General features: G+C 27.2%; 1 protein-coding gene across 1 annotated transcript in view; it reads right to left on the bottom strand.

Moving 5' to 3' along the window:
- The window catches only part of LOC107442007 (FGGY carbohydrate kinase domain-containing protein), a 20,558-nt gene extending 13,161 nt beyond the window's left edge, over positions 1 to 7,397 (bottom strand). The window contains exons 1-6 of the mRNA XM_021144367.3: positions 7,212 to 7,397; positions 6,861 to 7,045; positions 6,144 to 6,255; positions 3,395 to 3,546; positions 2,656 to 2,741; positions 1,448 to 1,575 (exon numbers count right to left, since the gene is read on the bottom strand). Of these exons, the coding sequence (XP_021000026.2) occupies positions 1,448 to 1,575; positions 2,656 to 2,741; positions 3,395 to 3,546; positions 6,144 to 6,255; positions 6,861 to 7,043 (661 nt within the window). The 5' untranslated portion in view covers positions 7,044 to 7,045; positions 7,212 to 7,397. The remainder of the gene's footprint in view (positions 1 to 1,447; positions 1,576 to 2,655; positions 2,742 to 3,394; positions 3,547 to 6,143; positions 6,256 to 6,860; positions 7,046 to 7,211) is intronic.
- Between the last annotated feature and the right edge of the window lie 8,080 nt (positions 7,398 to 15,477).

Genomic DNA, 15,477 nt, shown 5'->3' with positions numbered 1-15,477 from the left:
TATATATTATTTACATATAATAATCCTTTAAATACTAGTTATTCATAAAAAAGGTTAAAATATAAAGGAAAAAATCCTGGCTACAGTATACAAAAACAAAGTAAAGCTTGCATCTTTGCAGAAGGATGAGAATAACAATTTTAATAAAAATAAATTAATTAAATAAATTAAGCATATGCCTATAACTGATATTAAGAATATTCAAAGTGCCGTAATTTCTTGTAATATCAGTGCAGTAATTTCTTGTAACCCAGTTAGATAATTAAAAGTGTGTTTCATAAAAATAATAACTCCTAAAAATTATGCATTGTTATTTTTATGAAAATAATGAAAAATAAATACACTTGCTAGTATTGTTACTTTCTTCATTAGTAATATTTGGGATAGTTACAAGAAAAATTACTTATTTTTGCACTAAAAATAAACCATAAGTTGCTTTCTGACATTCTTATTTAAAAAATTTTAGTTTATTTAAAATTAGAAGGCAAAAATAAAACTAGGCTCTACATGTCTTGTACTTCAAATTACAATGAAATTCATCTACAATAAATCCTAATCAACAATTTCTTTCTTTATAGGTTAAAAAAAAAACTATCCTAATCAACAATTTCTTTCTTCATAGGTTAAAAAAAAACTAAGTTCTTTTGGAATTCTAATCTGAAAATAAAATTTTTTAATGTATCAAAATTATTTAAGGAGACAAAAGAAAAAAGTGATGTACGTGAATGTGTAGGACATTTAAGGAGAGTATAACAAGATGTTACTCTAATTACGTAAAAATGAAATACATTAGAAAATTATCTATCCATAAGAATATGAACTCGCAAATATGATATACAAAAAATGATAGTCAGTTTGTTTATAATATGAGCACAGGGATTGAATGAATTTGCTATTTAAACCTGTGTTGGTAGAAATTAAAAGATATAAAACCTATAATTTACAAAAATAATTAAAAAATGTTTTAAAATGAAGGAATTTTTCCTTACACTAGAAAATTTATTGAAGATAAAAATGAATGAACTTTATTGATGATTAAAGTTTGTGTCTTTCTATAGCAGTAGTTTTTAGTGTAGTTAACACATGCACAACAAATTTCCAATAACAATTTAGTGGCAACTACTGGCAAAATCAGTGCTGTTTTTTTAAGTAAATAAAAACATTCACTAAATTTCTCACTGATAATAGATATTATTTGGTAGTGACTTTTTAAAAATAAATGCTCAGATTGCAGTCTTATCATACTTGTTAAGACTGAATACTGTTGATTGAACATATGTTTTTACAATTTGAAAATAATTTTTAATATCATTGAAAATAATTTTAATTCGAAAACAAAGTGCATTAGCGATTTTGATTAAAATTTGGATCATCAAATTAATGTAGAGTTAAATAAAAGCAAGTTAAATAAATCTGATAATACATTCTTATCAAATAACTGTTTTACCAATTTTGTTATAGTTCATATCAAGCAAATCACTGAGACCAATTTCATGGAAAAAATCATCTTGCCAACCTTCCTTCACTAAATCTCCAGCGAGGTAAGTCCATTTACATACCAAGGAACATAATGATCTAAAATATAATTATCAAAATAATTCAGTAATTTTTAAAAATAAAATATACTATTCAAAACAATTTAACCTACTGACGATTCTGCACGAAAAAAGTCCTATTTTAACCTTTAGTCTTTTGTGCACAGCAAAACCTATTTTTCACGTTATTAGATAGAGAAATAGTGTGCAGGGGAGAAACTTTTGCCTTTTTGCAAAACTGCCAGTGAGTTAAACAAACACAAGTAAGAGTTTTAAAAAGATGAATTGTTTACTTATGTGTTAACAACAACAAAATACAGTCTACTCTCACCAAGTCAAACTTTAAAACCAAGGAAATCTGAATTCTGTCTGCACTTGCTATTCTTATAATATATAAAACTTAATTTTTACTTAATTCTTATCTGAAGAATTTTTCATGTTATAAAATACGTTTCTTTAATTAAAAAAAATTTAAATGTTTTAATTTCCTGTCTTGATTTTAGCCACAGTAGCCAACAAAATACAAATGGCCTGATAAAAATGCTAAATTGCATTTTTTATTAATAATTGTAAGATTCACATTATTATTCCAGAAACAAAACTTGTAAAAATAAAGCTCTTATCTCTAAATTACTACAATAAAGTTATGGTCATCAAAACAAGGTATCATATAAAACATTAAAAAAATTTTAAAAAATTGAAACCAAGCTGAGATAGAAAGTTTTACATATAATATATGCAGAAAAATAATAAATATTTTTGATATTTAAATGATAATGAAACAATGATAACATAAGAGAAAAAAACATAAATTATGCAACTTAGATAATAACTTCGAATAAAAGAAAGCTTCTTTTGAACTACCTATTATGTAGTAGAACAGGGAAATAGAAAAAGGTTGAGATAAAGATCTATAAAAATATAGACATAAGATATTTTTTTAAGAAGTCAGAATCATTTGAAATCAAAAATAGTTTCAGTGACATATGTAAAGAGGGGGTTTGGATGTGTCTTTAAGTTTATAGAGCGGTGGTTTGACAGTAACTTAATTTTTATTATAAAAATAATCAATTATTGTGTTGTGAAAAATTTTCAACATTAAACATAAATTGAATAATACCTCTGAAAACTACCAGTTGCTTTCCAAGTGAGGTAATCTGGTAAATCAAAAAAATAACCGACCTTGGACCACTGAAGTGGCATATTCTGAAAATTCAATGAAAGAATTATTTCAATGTTTCTAAAATACTTAAAGAATAAGATCAATGCTTTAAGAATCAGTGAAACAAAGTTCTTAAAAAGTTAAACAAACCTTTTTTCTTTTTTAAAAAAAATCTTTATAACTAACGACTTATTATTTATTGAACTCTTGCAAAAAGAACAAAGATTACAGACAAGCAATTTATCAAAATTATTTCACTGAACAAACTGTGATTTTTGTGTTAACTAGTAAATATACCATTCTTAAAGTATGATGATATAGAAAAACATCAACAAAATAATATTGTGGCTTTTTACAACAAAAGATATCAGGTAAATTATTATTCTCGATTAGATATACATTTTCATAATACTGCATATGACAATTAATTTTTTGCATAAATTTATTTAAATGAACTTGTTTAAATTATGTGAATCCACAGTTTTTGATCCATGCTTTAATTAAAAAAAAGTAAATAAGAAATGGTTAATAAATGATTTAATCATTTAATGATTTATTTTCAATAAAAGAAACTAAAGCAAGAAATTATTCCACAAAGATTGCACATGATTATAAAAAAAAACAACAGCTCAGGATTAAACATTTCCATAAAGAATTACTTAATGAAGTATCTTAAGCAACCATAAATAAAAATTACCTTCTTAATCCACAAAATTTTTGGAATTTCCATTTCCGGTGATATTTTACCCCCGACAAATTGTAACACTTTATGGCATGAATTGTTAATAATGTTGGCTTCATCTATAGCCCTATGATCCATCCAAAGGATAATATTGAGATCAGGATTTCCTTAAAAAATTAAAGAAGAAAAAAAACAGAGTTGTAAAAAATTAAAATCAAAGCAAATTACATTCTAGTTTTACTAAAATAAAATTGTCACATATTTATCACCTCAGTACATAATATAAGCAACACAATTTTGGTACAACTAAAACAAAAGAAGATGAAATTGAACCACAGAAACCATTACAAAAGTATTTTAAATGGACTTATGCTTACATTGTACACATTTGTTAGTACAGTACAGAACCCGTTATCCGGAAATCAGAAAACCGGAAGACCAAAAAACAGGAACAAAATTCGATAAATTTTCCCGCCATTAAAAATAAATTTTTTTTTTCCTTCTCCTCATAAGATTTTAGGATTTTTCTTTCTTTTTGGAAAGATGTTTACCTTACTATCATTTTGGAAATAATCATTAGTGTATTACTTCGTTTTTTCTTCTTTTTAAGCTTGTTTCCTAATATTACTTTTTTTAGTTGGGTTTAACAATAAAAAAAACGGCTTTTTGTAGCGAATCGGAAAACCAGAAAAATCAGTTACCCGGAATAGGGATGGTCCTGATCGTTCCGGATAATTGGTTCCCTACTGTAGTTACAGAAATCACTGAAGACAAGTTTCTTGCAATGTGGAAAAAAACAGAAAGAAAAAAAAACATGGAAAACTGCAACAGAAGAAATAGGTTTCTTCCAATCAAGTAGAAGAAACTATATTTCAAAAACAAATGACAAATATTAAAATTTTTTAAGCAGTTTATAATTGAAATCTAAGTCAAATAATAGCATTGATTTTCAGGCTATTTAACATATTGTTTTTAAGTATATGAAAACTAAAAAACAACAAATGGAAGAATAAATTCAATGAATTCCTTAAGAAATTAAAAAAAAAAGAAGAAATAGTGCTTCAATATTTTACACAAATCAGAACAGACCTTAAAAGTAAAATCATATTTTATTTATAAAGAACTGTAAAAATATCCTAATCAAGTCTAATTTCTGCTACCATATAAAATTGGGAGCTTGCAAGATTCTGTATTTGAAAAATTCCAATAAAGCAAAGTTGCAAGACCAAAACTATACCAAAAAAAAAAAAAAAATCAGATTCAATCATAAATCTACTAGGTATAGGAATTCTACAATTTTACACTTGGTTTTTAAAAACTCGATAATTCAACACTCTATTTTGACACACAAATTCTGAGTTGTGCTATTAAGTAATCTTTTTTATGCGGTTAATTTTTGATGATTAAATCATAAATTCACTAGGCCATGTTGTTGAGTCTTCCTACAGTTATCCCGATGCATTTTTTTATGGTATTAAAATCTTGATATTTTTAATAAAATATTGTTACAACATACAAACTTTGAAATGAAATTAAAGTCACTTTTGACAGGCTAGATTTCACTATAAATTAGATTGATTTTTGAATTGTTTTAATAGCAGTTGTTATCAATTTTTACAAAGTTTTTCATAACTTGATGTCTTTAAAGCAACATTATTATGACACATGAAATTTGAATTAAGTATTAGAGAATCTACATTTTAATGCAGCACTCTGTGCGCTATATGATATTATTTTCTGATTCAAGTAATCGGTGCGGAATTTTTTAAAATCTAAATGCTCCCAATAGTATCCCGGCACATGCATTTGAGTAATCATTTTTTGACAATCTCAATTTACAGCAATTTTATTCTAAATTTTCACATATCTTGCTATCACATCTTTAGCAGTTATTGGTACATAATTAGGCATAGTTAAGATTGACTTGTTTAGGTATGCCAACATTAAGTTATGTGAATTTCTGCACCTTACCTCTAATTTAACAATGATTTCGCTTATTTTTTTGAAAAAAATATTAATTGAAATAAAAAAAATTTGAGTTTTTAGGAGTTTTCTGGATTTTAAAAATCCAGATTTTTGAAATTATTCTGTACTAAATTAAAATACTCCATACTAACCATAGATGTTATGATACATTATAAATGGAATTCACATTTACATAAACTCAAGAACACACTAAAACTCACTCTTAAATAATATGATACATAAATTTTAATATTCCAGTTCAAACAAAAATAAATAACAGGAAAGTAGTTATTCTTTTAAGAGTTGATATGGAAAAACTTTTAAACTCTTGTACTATATTTAACTCAATTTGTTTTGAATTTAATTATTATTCCTACAATACTTATTGCTAAACAATTATACTATTTGTTATTTTCAGCTTTTTTCATTTTGCCCAGTTTTTTAGGTTTTGTTCAGTTTTTTAGATTTTGCTCAGTTTTTTCTGATTACTTGCAAAATACTGGAAAAATAGGTCTTTCCCAGACAAAATGCCAACCATAATGCTGATATCAACAAGAATTCTCACTTTAGAATTTTTAAATAATTTGAATAATAAATAATTAATTTGAAGAAAAAAATTAATAAATGCAGACACACAAGATTTTGCTTTACATTTTTATTGTTATAAATATTTATTCCAACACTTAAAATTATAAGACATAAATTTGCAAGGATACCAATTAACTCATTTCAAGAATAACAAATGCACAAAATAAATTTAGAAAAAGCTCTGTACGATTATTTCATAAACATGATGTACCTGTTTTACTTAAACTTAATGGCTTCATTTCCTTATCTAAAGCAACTAATGAGCAAGTGGCATCAAATCCTATGCCTCCAATGACACAAGGATCAATATCTTTTATGACTTGCTAAGGAAAAGAAAATTCTCTTTTAGTTCATGTAGCAGATATAAGACACAAAAATTAGATTTTGTAAGGACACATTTACATAAGAAACATTACACAATTCAAAATTAAATTGTGCATTAATAAGTAAAAAAATAATCTAACTGCAAAATTAACAACTTTTATTAATGTTACGCTAATAAAATTGTTTGTTATTTTGCATGTAAAAAGTTTTAAAAAAAGTAAAACAAATAAATGAAATTTCATACATCATAAAACAAAAGAGGGCATATTTATGCTGATTAAATAAAAAATCCCAAAATTAAAATCATGACTTAAGTGCATCAGTAAAATCAATTAAAGCAAATATTTAATTTTCAATTGCTTGATGATATAGCAAATTTTGGTCTACCAAGAAATAAATGCAAAATCTAAATTAAAAAGAAGCTTTTGGCTTTTTGCAATTGTACTATTTACTTAATAATTTACATTTCAGAGAAAGATAGAATTTATAAAGTTAAACAATTGCAATATTAAATAGCAGATGTAAAATATAATGTATAGAAATTTAATTCCATTTGTTTTACTTCAGCACTTCAAAAACCTTCATCTCTGAAATGTATACCAACTTTAATAGACTGGACACAAAGATCCCATATATCATCAGCAGATTGTTCATACATGTCAACATATGGATTGCATGTTGTTATAGGCAAAGTAGCAATTTTAGCAACTGATCCATCTACTCCAACTAGTCCAGCTCGTACACTTTGAGTTCCCACATCAACGCCAACAAAATATTTTGCTTTCATTTCTAATAAATAAAATAAAAATACATGAAATAAAAAAAGAAATTAAAACTTCTAAAAAAATTTACATATTAATTTAAAAAAAAAAAAAAAAAAGAAATTCAGATGTGTTCTCTCAAAAATTGACAAAAATGTATACATAAAAGAAAGAAAATTTTTTAGGACACATACTTTTGAAGGTAGATTCGTAAAATTTTATAAACGCTCAAGTAATGAACACGTTTATCATGAAACAAAAAGAATGAGATATCATTTCAGACAGATAGATAGGGAAAAAAAAAAGAAAGAAAAAAAAAAAAAAAAACAGATGTTTTGTTTTGTTGTGATAGTGATTGATTATTTGATACGTTCCGGACTGCTTGTTTCTGTAAAAAAGAAGGACCTCTCAAAACATGATATAATTTCAATATAGATGGCGTCTCTCGTTTAATGCAGTTGAAGCGCTTCCGATTGCGGCAGAGAAAAATGGATAACCTGATTGGTAAATTTTTCGCCGGGAATGGACAATTACAGACTCTCTTAATTTTTCTTATTATCATTTCTAACTTATTGGAAATTCTCTCCTAAAATCGAAAATTTTATTTTTTTTGTCAAATGTTCTTTTATTTGGTCATTAAACATTTAAATTGCTCAAAATGGCCTCTGTAAGTGATGCAATAAAAAACGATCACACGTAGCTGAATGAAAAAATGCCGCCTCCATTCGCTATCGCCTTATAAGGCTATTTCAATGCTCTTTTAGTTTTAATATCACTTATATCGTATGAACATCCTTTGTAAATTACAAGTAAAAATTTTCTGCATTAAAGTTGCGGTTTTGAGAGTGTGTGCAAAATGAAAGAAAGATTTTAAAACTTTCAACTGCTTTATTTATTGCTAAAATACCTGAAGAAATAATTATGCAACTCTTCACAGCTAATCAACATTTCCTTTCGGCTGAAATCTATGTGTTAAAGTTCATAGAAAATATTATTCTATTCGACTTAATTTTAAGTTGAAATTAATCTCCATTACTGCCGAATTACTTTATTAAAATCAATCACAAATTACATAAAAACAATATACATTTAGGTATAGGATAGATGATTTTATTATTCGTTATTAACATTAAAAAAAATCAGTATTTCATAAATTTAGTCACTTGAAAAATATCAATCTATCTTCATCACAATCCATGTTCTAATCTTCGATAATACAAATTAATGTAGTTTAATTTTGCTTCTTTTATTTATTTATTTAATTAACTAGAGTTGAAGGAATTTCTTTTTAAGTAAATATTTACTAATGCAGTCTATGTCTTCTTCTTTTTACTACGTATTAAATATTTAAACACTCATTAACGCGTATTTTTATTATTCTTTGAGTAAATAGGAATTTTGCTGCGGTTAGAAATTATTTCTATTTTTAAATTGACAGTTTCAATTCCTTTTTCTGCAATATAGTATTTACAAAGTATGGCTATTGTTAATTTCTCTCCTTATTTTTGAAAACTATTTGGCAGTGCTTGCAGTGAAGAATTCTAAAACAATAAATTAATACATAATATAAAATTTAATAAAAAAAATTAATTAAAATAGCTAAAAAAAAATCTCAGATTAAGCATTTGGTATCGTCGTAACCGAATCAACACTTTCAAGAATCTAGCCCATTGAAATATAATTGTCCAGCATCATCGCCATAATCTACTTAAAATTAAAATTTCACTTAATGTTACATAATTTAACCACATAATTTCAGTGGATATCATTAAGCTAGACGTTTTCATTTCATATAAGCTTAAGAATAATAATCAAAAATAGACTTATAATGAAAATGAAAAATGAAACGATATTCTAATGCGCATTCCTTAGTATTTATTAAATAATTAAAAAAAGAGACAGTAATGTTGATATTTTTTCCCAATCATTTATATCTGTGAGTAAATAGGAACTTTTCTACGTCAAAAAATATTTTTACATGCTTTTGTAAAAGTTAATTCCTATTTCGGTAATGTAGAATTAAATAAATGCATATGTTTGATTTCAAATATTCTTATAACATAGATTAACACAATTAAAATGAAGTTAATAAAATCTACTGGAATAAATTAATCTTTTTCTTTTAACTTTAAAATTTCTTTCTGAAAGAATGAATTTAAAGTTTTGCTGGGATTACAACTTTTTTAAAAGGCTACTGTTATGCTGAAGACAATTCTCTGCTTTGAATTCACGCTGGAATAAATAAAACAAAAAATATCAATAACTTAAACTTTATTGAATTTTAGAATCTAGGACTATTTTATATAAAAACATTGATTCAACATTTCTTTCACTTAATATTAAAATAAATCTTCAAAATGAATTCAAAATATACTTTAAAATTAGGATTACTATGGTTAAAGAATGAAAGAACAAAATTATTTTGTAATTATAACGCATTATTTTAATAAATATTACCGGGCATACGTAGCTCATTCTAACACTTTTTAAACTGAACTAAAAAATCTTAAGTAACTAAAAAATTTCGTCAACTATTAACAATACCCAAGTAGCACCTAATATTGGATATCATTAGAAAATCTGCAAAATCTAACGCTATCTTGCGCAACTTCTAATATGAAAAAGATACAAAAGGTCGGTGTTTGTTCTGCATTATATAATATTAGATTCTATGCAACTAATATTATCTGGCGTTAGCCGTAATATTATTTTACATTAGTTTTGATGCTATATAGTATTAGATTTTGTATTTTCTGATATTATCTTGCGTTGCTTTTTATTTTTGGTGTAAGCAAGAGGAAGATTTGGATGGTATAATAGAATAATTCGGCGATGTAATTTTACTTAATTTTCTGTATTAGTGTAAAGCAGTGAAACATAGAACAATAGTTCTATAATGTCATTCCATGAATTATTTTCTTAGCAATACAAAAATACTAAATAAAATTATATTAGCGAATTCAACTACCATCCATTTTTCACTCTGTTACATCAAAGTATATTTTATGTTGAGCTGATTTTTTGGAATATTTCAAATTTAATTAAGAAATAATACAATATCACAACTTTTATTGAAATTTTTTTCTTTTCTTCACACATTGAGTTTTCTGACGAATTTTATATCATTAATAATTTTCAAGACTTCTATTTTAAAAGTATTCTTAATTTTCTTCAGAAATAATTTTCTTTTATCAAAATCTCAATTGAATTTGTTAGTTTGTAAAACATGCTTTATAAATGTTGGACTTTTCGCCTTAGCAGATTGAAAGTGGATCTTGCTGAATATCCCCACTGGTTGCTTCATTTGCTGTAAGGATCGAGCTTAGAACTACCAGCTTTCTATCAGAGTGGGCAATTTAAATTTGCAGTGTCCAACAGCCCCTCTCAAAATTGAATCATGCACCGAGAAGTTTCTGCATGTGAAAGCAAACAGTTTCGTCATAGTAAATTTTCTGGAAGATGAAATTATAAGGGAAAATAAATTAAACTTTACAATGAAAATACCAAATTTAAAACCATTGAAAATTGAATATTTTTTTGAAACTTAAATCATTTGATTTGAAAATGTCTTTAAAAAATTGTAATATCCTTTAGAATGAAATTCAATGGGTAAATTCCGGTAAAAAATCCTGAGGCAAAAAATCTTGGTAGCGCCACACAAGAAGCAAAAAACACTGTTGGAAGGAGATTAACTGAAAGAGTTTAGCTCATGAACACTCCCAAGTAAAGTATCACGGATTTTTAAAAAATTTTTTTTAAAAATTCATGCTTCAGAACCTTTTAATCCTAGTAAACCTGGCAAACATTAAACCTGAAAATAACTACTCGCTATGTGGCAAGTCAACAAAGAAAAGTGGCAAAAAGTGTTAAATAAACAACTCCTTATTTTCTTTCTTTGCTTTTTTTAAAAAGGAAATCCTTTTAATGTTTAAATATGTAATTGTTGCAAAATACTCCAGGATCTGAGAATTCATCAATTCGTGGTTGAAAAAATCATGTCGAAGGAGAATTCTTTAATAATTAACATATTCCGAAATTGTAATATTAAATATATTTTGCACCCCCCAAATATTTTTACATTACGTTCTTTAAAAGTCAGTATGATTAACTAAAACCATATTTTTTATATTACGTTAACTTGTGATTTCTTTCGCACATCCAGTGAGAATGGTTCCAAGATCAGAAAATGACCAAAAATCTTCACATATGTTTCAAAAGAAATAAAATATCTTTCATTCAAATTTTTTTTAACACTTATAAGTCCCAAATTTTTAAAACGAACAAGTAAAGCTTTTCTTATTATAAACTATTCACCATTATTTACTTTCCACTGGGTAAGAAACAGATTTGCATACATGTTATAACTTCTAACGTGTTTTAATAGTCAGGGATATTTTTTTGAAAATAGGGCAGCAATGAAATGACTTTGTTAATAATATTTTTTCTCTTTTTAGTGGATAAAATTAATGACTGCGCAGAATATTTCATAATTAAATAAGCACTTCCTTAATTAAATTTTAAAATATTAGACAATTTTATAATGATGAATTTTATACAAAGTACCTAATACACGCTTTTCAAACTTTATATAAAATAAATTACAAAAGTTAAACATACTTTCAGAGAATAATTCAAAGTTAAATCTTTTTTCTTTTTTTTCTGATGATTTTTATATTATTTTATGCTAACACACACCTTATTTCCATTTTTACTAAGTTTTTTCACATCTTTTTCTTGCTTATAGAGTGAATGAGATAGCTTGCTGAGAGAATTATAATTCTCTCAGAAATTTTTTTTTTAGCTGAGCTTAAAAATCCAACCCCCTTAAATGTTTAAGAGCTAATCAATGTTTTTTAGATGTAAGGACTCTATCTAAGACTTAAATGATTCAACCAATCCCAAGTAATAAAGGAGAGTTTCACCTACCTTTTCTAAAAACATCTGGTTCAACAATGAAGGGAAAAGTGAGAGGAAATGATAAAGAAAGGTTAGTAATTCCGGTGTTTTCTGGTCTAGAAATCGGATTTAAGCAGCATTTTAAAAATTTTTTTGGAGTGAAACGAATGGATAAATTATAAAATGGTTCCATAATTTTATTTTGTAACATTTCATATATAGTATTAAAATTTTTTTCGAGCTCGAAAAAATTATACATTTACATTTAAACACGATGGCAAAGATGAGAGTGCAGGCTGAGCTCTGATGATTGGGCGTAGCTTGATCTCTATACTGCATAATCTGAAAGGAATTAAAAAGAAATAAAAAATTACGATTTTAACAAAAAGTTAAAGTTAAGAAACAAAATAATGATTAGGTATGAGTGTAAGATATAATTAGAATGAAAGATCTAAAAAAATGTATTTTTTTTCGCAAAATGCAATATTTAATATTTGAAAAAAAGGTAAAAATAAATTGACTTTTTATTGGCATTAAAATTACATAAAAGAAGGAAAAGAAAATCGAAAATTTGGGAAATGTTCGATTTTTGTTAGTTCCAACTATAGCCACATCACTTCTCTATAAATTTCCAGAGCAACATTAAAATCGATCGAGTAGCTTTTCTGTAATTTAAACTGCATTGAAAAAAAGTTGATATTTGAGTGATTGAGTCTGAAGATTTTATGACGTTTTTCTTCAGTTGTTTGGGACTTACTATCAAACGGCAATGCCCGAACCCTGCAACAGAAGAACACTTTTTTTTGAAAATCTCATACAGATGAAGGCTAACGAAATCTGGATATTGCTATGCTAATTAAACAATGTATGTCTCTTCTGACCAGTAAAACTGCTCCAATCGTAATGAGAAACGATTTTAGATTATTATCTTTTTGGGATAGAGAAATGAGTTTCGTCTAATAGTATTTCCGGTTTCTTGCTAATCCCGAAGTAAATGCTTATGTTCGATGTGACACCAACGGCGCGTAAACGAGTGTAGTTTTGGCACATACAACATACGCGAAGATGTACAAAAAGTGTAGATTCATTCTATGAATTCACATACAGTCGTGCGAATAAAATAAATTTATTAAGCTACGATTTTGCCCTATAGACATATTTTGAACAGAATTATATCATCAGATTGGAATTTATGAGCTGGTACGCGAAGATGTACAAAAAGTGTAGATTCATTCTATGAATTCACATACAGTCGTGCGAATAAAATAAATTTATTAAGCTACGATTTTGCCCTATAGACATATTTTGAACAGAATTATATCATCAGATTGGAATTTATGAGCTGGTACGCGAAGATGTACAAAAAGTGTAGATTCATTCTATGAATTCACATACAGTCGTGCGAATAAAATAAATTTATTAAGCTACGATTTTGCCCTATAGACATATTTTGAACAGAATTATATCATCAGATTGGAATTTATGAGCTGGTACGCGAAGATGTACAAAAAGTGTAGATTCATTCTATGAATTCACATACAGTCGTGCGAATAAAATAAATTTATTAAGCTACGATTTTGCCCTATAGACATATTTTGAACAGAATTATATCATCAGATTGGAATTTATGAGCTGGTACGCGAAGATGTACAAAAAGTGTAGATTCATTCTATGAATTCACATACAGTCGTGCGAATAAAATAAATTTATTAAGCTACGATTTTGCCCTATAGACATATTTTGAACAGAATTATCTTCATCAGATTGTAATTTATGAGCTGTAAATCGAGTAAATAAGCATAAAAATTTTTTTTATTGGGATTTTTCCTCTCTTTCATATATTAAAAAAAGTAATTCAATAGGCACATTTGCAAATTATTGTAAAATTATCCGTTTTGTTTTTAAAGGAGTCGAGATAATAATACAATATAATAAATTCCTCTTTACTACGTAGGAAACATAGGGTCTTTGTTGTGATTCTCCATTTCACCCTATTGATACCCAAGCACTTAATTTCTCCTCATGTTTTGTTTATTTTCTTCAATTCATTCATAATAGTTCTGCTCCGATATCATTTTAAGTCTACTCTTCGTTCGTTTACTTAGAGCGTCCAGTTCAGCGCCTGTTTTACTTTGAATTTTTCCACTTCCATCATTATTTGCATTCTCTGATTTCTATTTATATTGGCTTTTGCTTACTGATTTTGAATAGTTTAATTTTAGATATTTTGTGAAACCATTTTATTTTAAGAATTCTTTAGATACATTTGTTGATAAAAGTCATCGACTTATTTGTATATGTTTTCAAGTTGTACCAGGTTTCTGATTTATATAAAAGTACTGATTTAACATTTGTGTTTAATATTTTTATTTTTGTTTCATTTGATATAGTCCTGAACGCTTAAAGTTTATTTAGAATAGCGAAAATACTGCTTGTTTTATTCAATCTGTGCGCAATATCTTGATCTAGTATTTCCTTTGTCATTTATAATTAATCCAAGGTTTGACTTGTTGACACTGTTGACTTCTTCAATTGGATAGTTTTCGAGATATATGTTGTTATTTTGTTTTGAGTTAATTTTAGAGACATTAATACTAATATCATATAAGTTTTTACAGGAGTGCACATGGTTTTCTGCATACCCTTTATTTTTTATGCAATTGACCTTTACATGTCTTGATTATCCTACTTTGTCCTAAAATGCAACTAAAATATTTTTTGATGTATTATTGAATGTCATCTGGTGTACCACAGGGATCGGTATTGATCCCCTTGCTTTTCCTTATTTACGTCAATGATTTACATCCTCACATCTCTGAAGAAGCAAAAGTAGCATGCTACGCAGATGATATCGCCATCTGGCACAGCAGCGAGAGCATTCAGAAATCTGAAGCTGAGCTTAACAAATCAATAAGAGGATTGGAAAAATGGTCAAGAGACCTTAAACTAGTCATTAATCCTAACAAGACTAAACTCAGCGTGTTCAGCACAGACAGAAAACACCGGCACACATTTTGTCCTAATATCACATTGTTTGACACCCCCATAGAAAAGATTTCTAACCCAAAGTACCTCGGTATAATACTTGACGAAGAGCTTCGTTTTCACCACCACATTCTAGAGTGCTCAAATAAAGCACTAAAAAAGCTCAACATCCTTAGGAGGCTTTGTGGCACAAAATGGGGTGCTGCACCAAAAACACTGAAAACTACTTACACAACTCTTATAAGACCGATAATGGAATATGCCACACCTGTATGGTCACACTCCTCCTCTACTTCAAGAGAGAGACTTGATAAAGTACAAGCAAAAGCTGCAAAAATAATGTCTGGTGCTGTCTCATCAACAAACAACTTAAGAATTCAAGAGGAATGCGGTTTGGTCCCTCTGGAAGAAAGGAGACAAATGTTAACTGTTAAATTTACAAATAATGCCCATAGTCTTGACGAGGGGCACATTTCACATCGTACTATTATAAACTGGAATAAGAAATCTAGACTCAAAAGGTCATCTCCCCTTCTGTTTGACAGGGCCATCAGAGAAAAAATTCACCTTAAACCCGAA

The sequence above is a fragment of the Parasteatoda tepidariorum genome, chromosome 1, assembly GCF_043381705.1.
Source record: "Parasteatoda tepidariorum isolate YZ-2023 chromosome 1, CAS_Ptep_4.0, whole genome shotgun sequence".
Classification (NCBI taxonomy): Eukaryota; Metazoa; Arthropoda; class Arachnida; order Araneae; family Theridiidae; genus Parasteatoda; species Parasteatoda tepidariorum.
The sequence above is the reverse complement of the archived record's forward strand: the minus strand, read 5'-3'. Positions and strand labels throughout refer to the sequence as shown.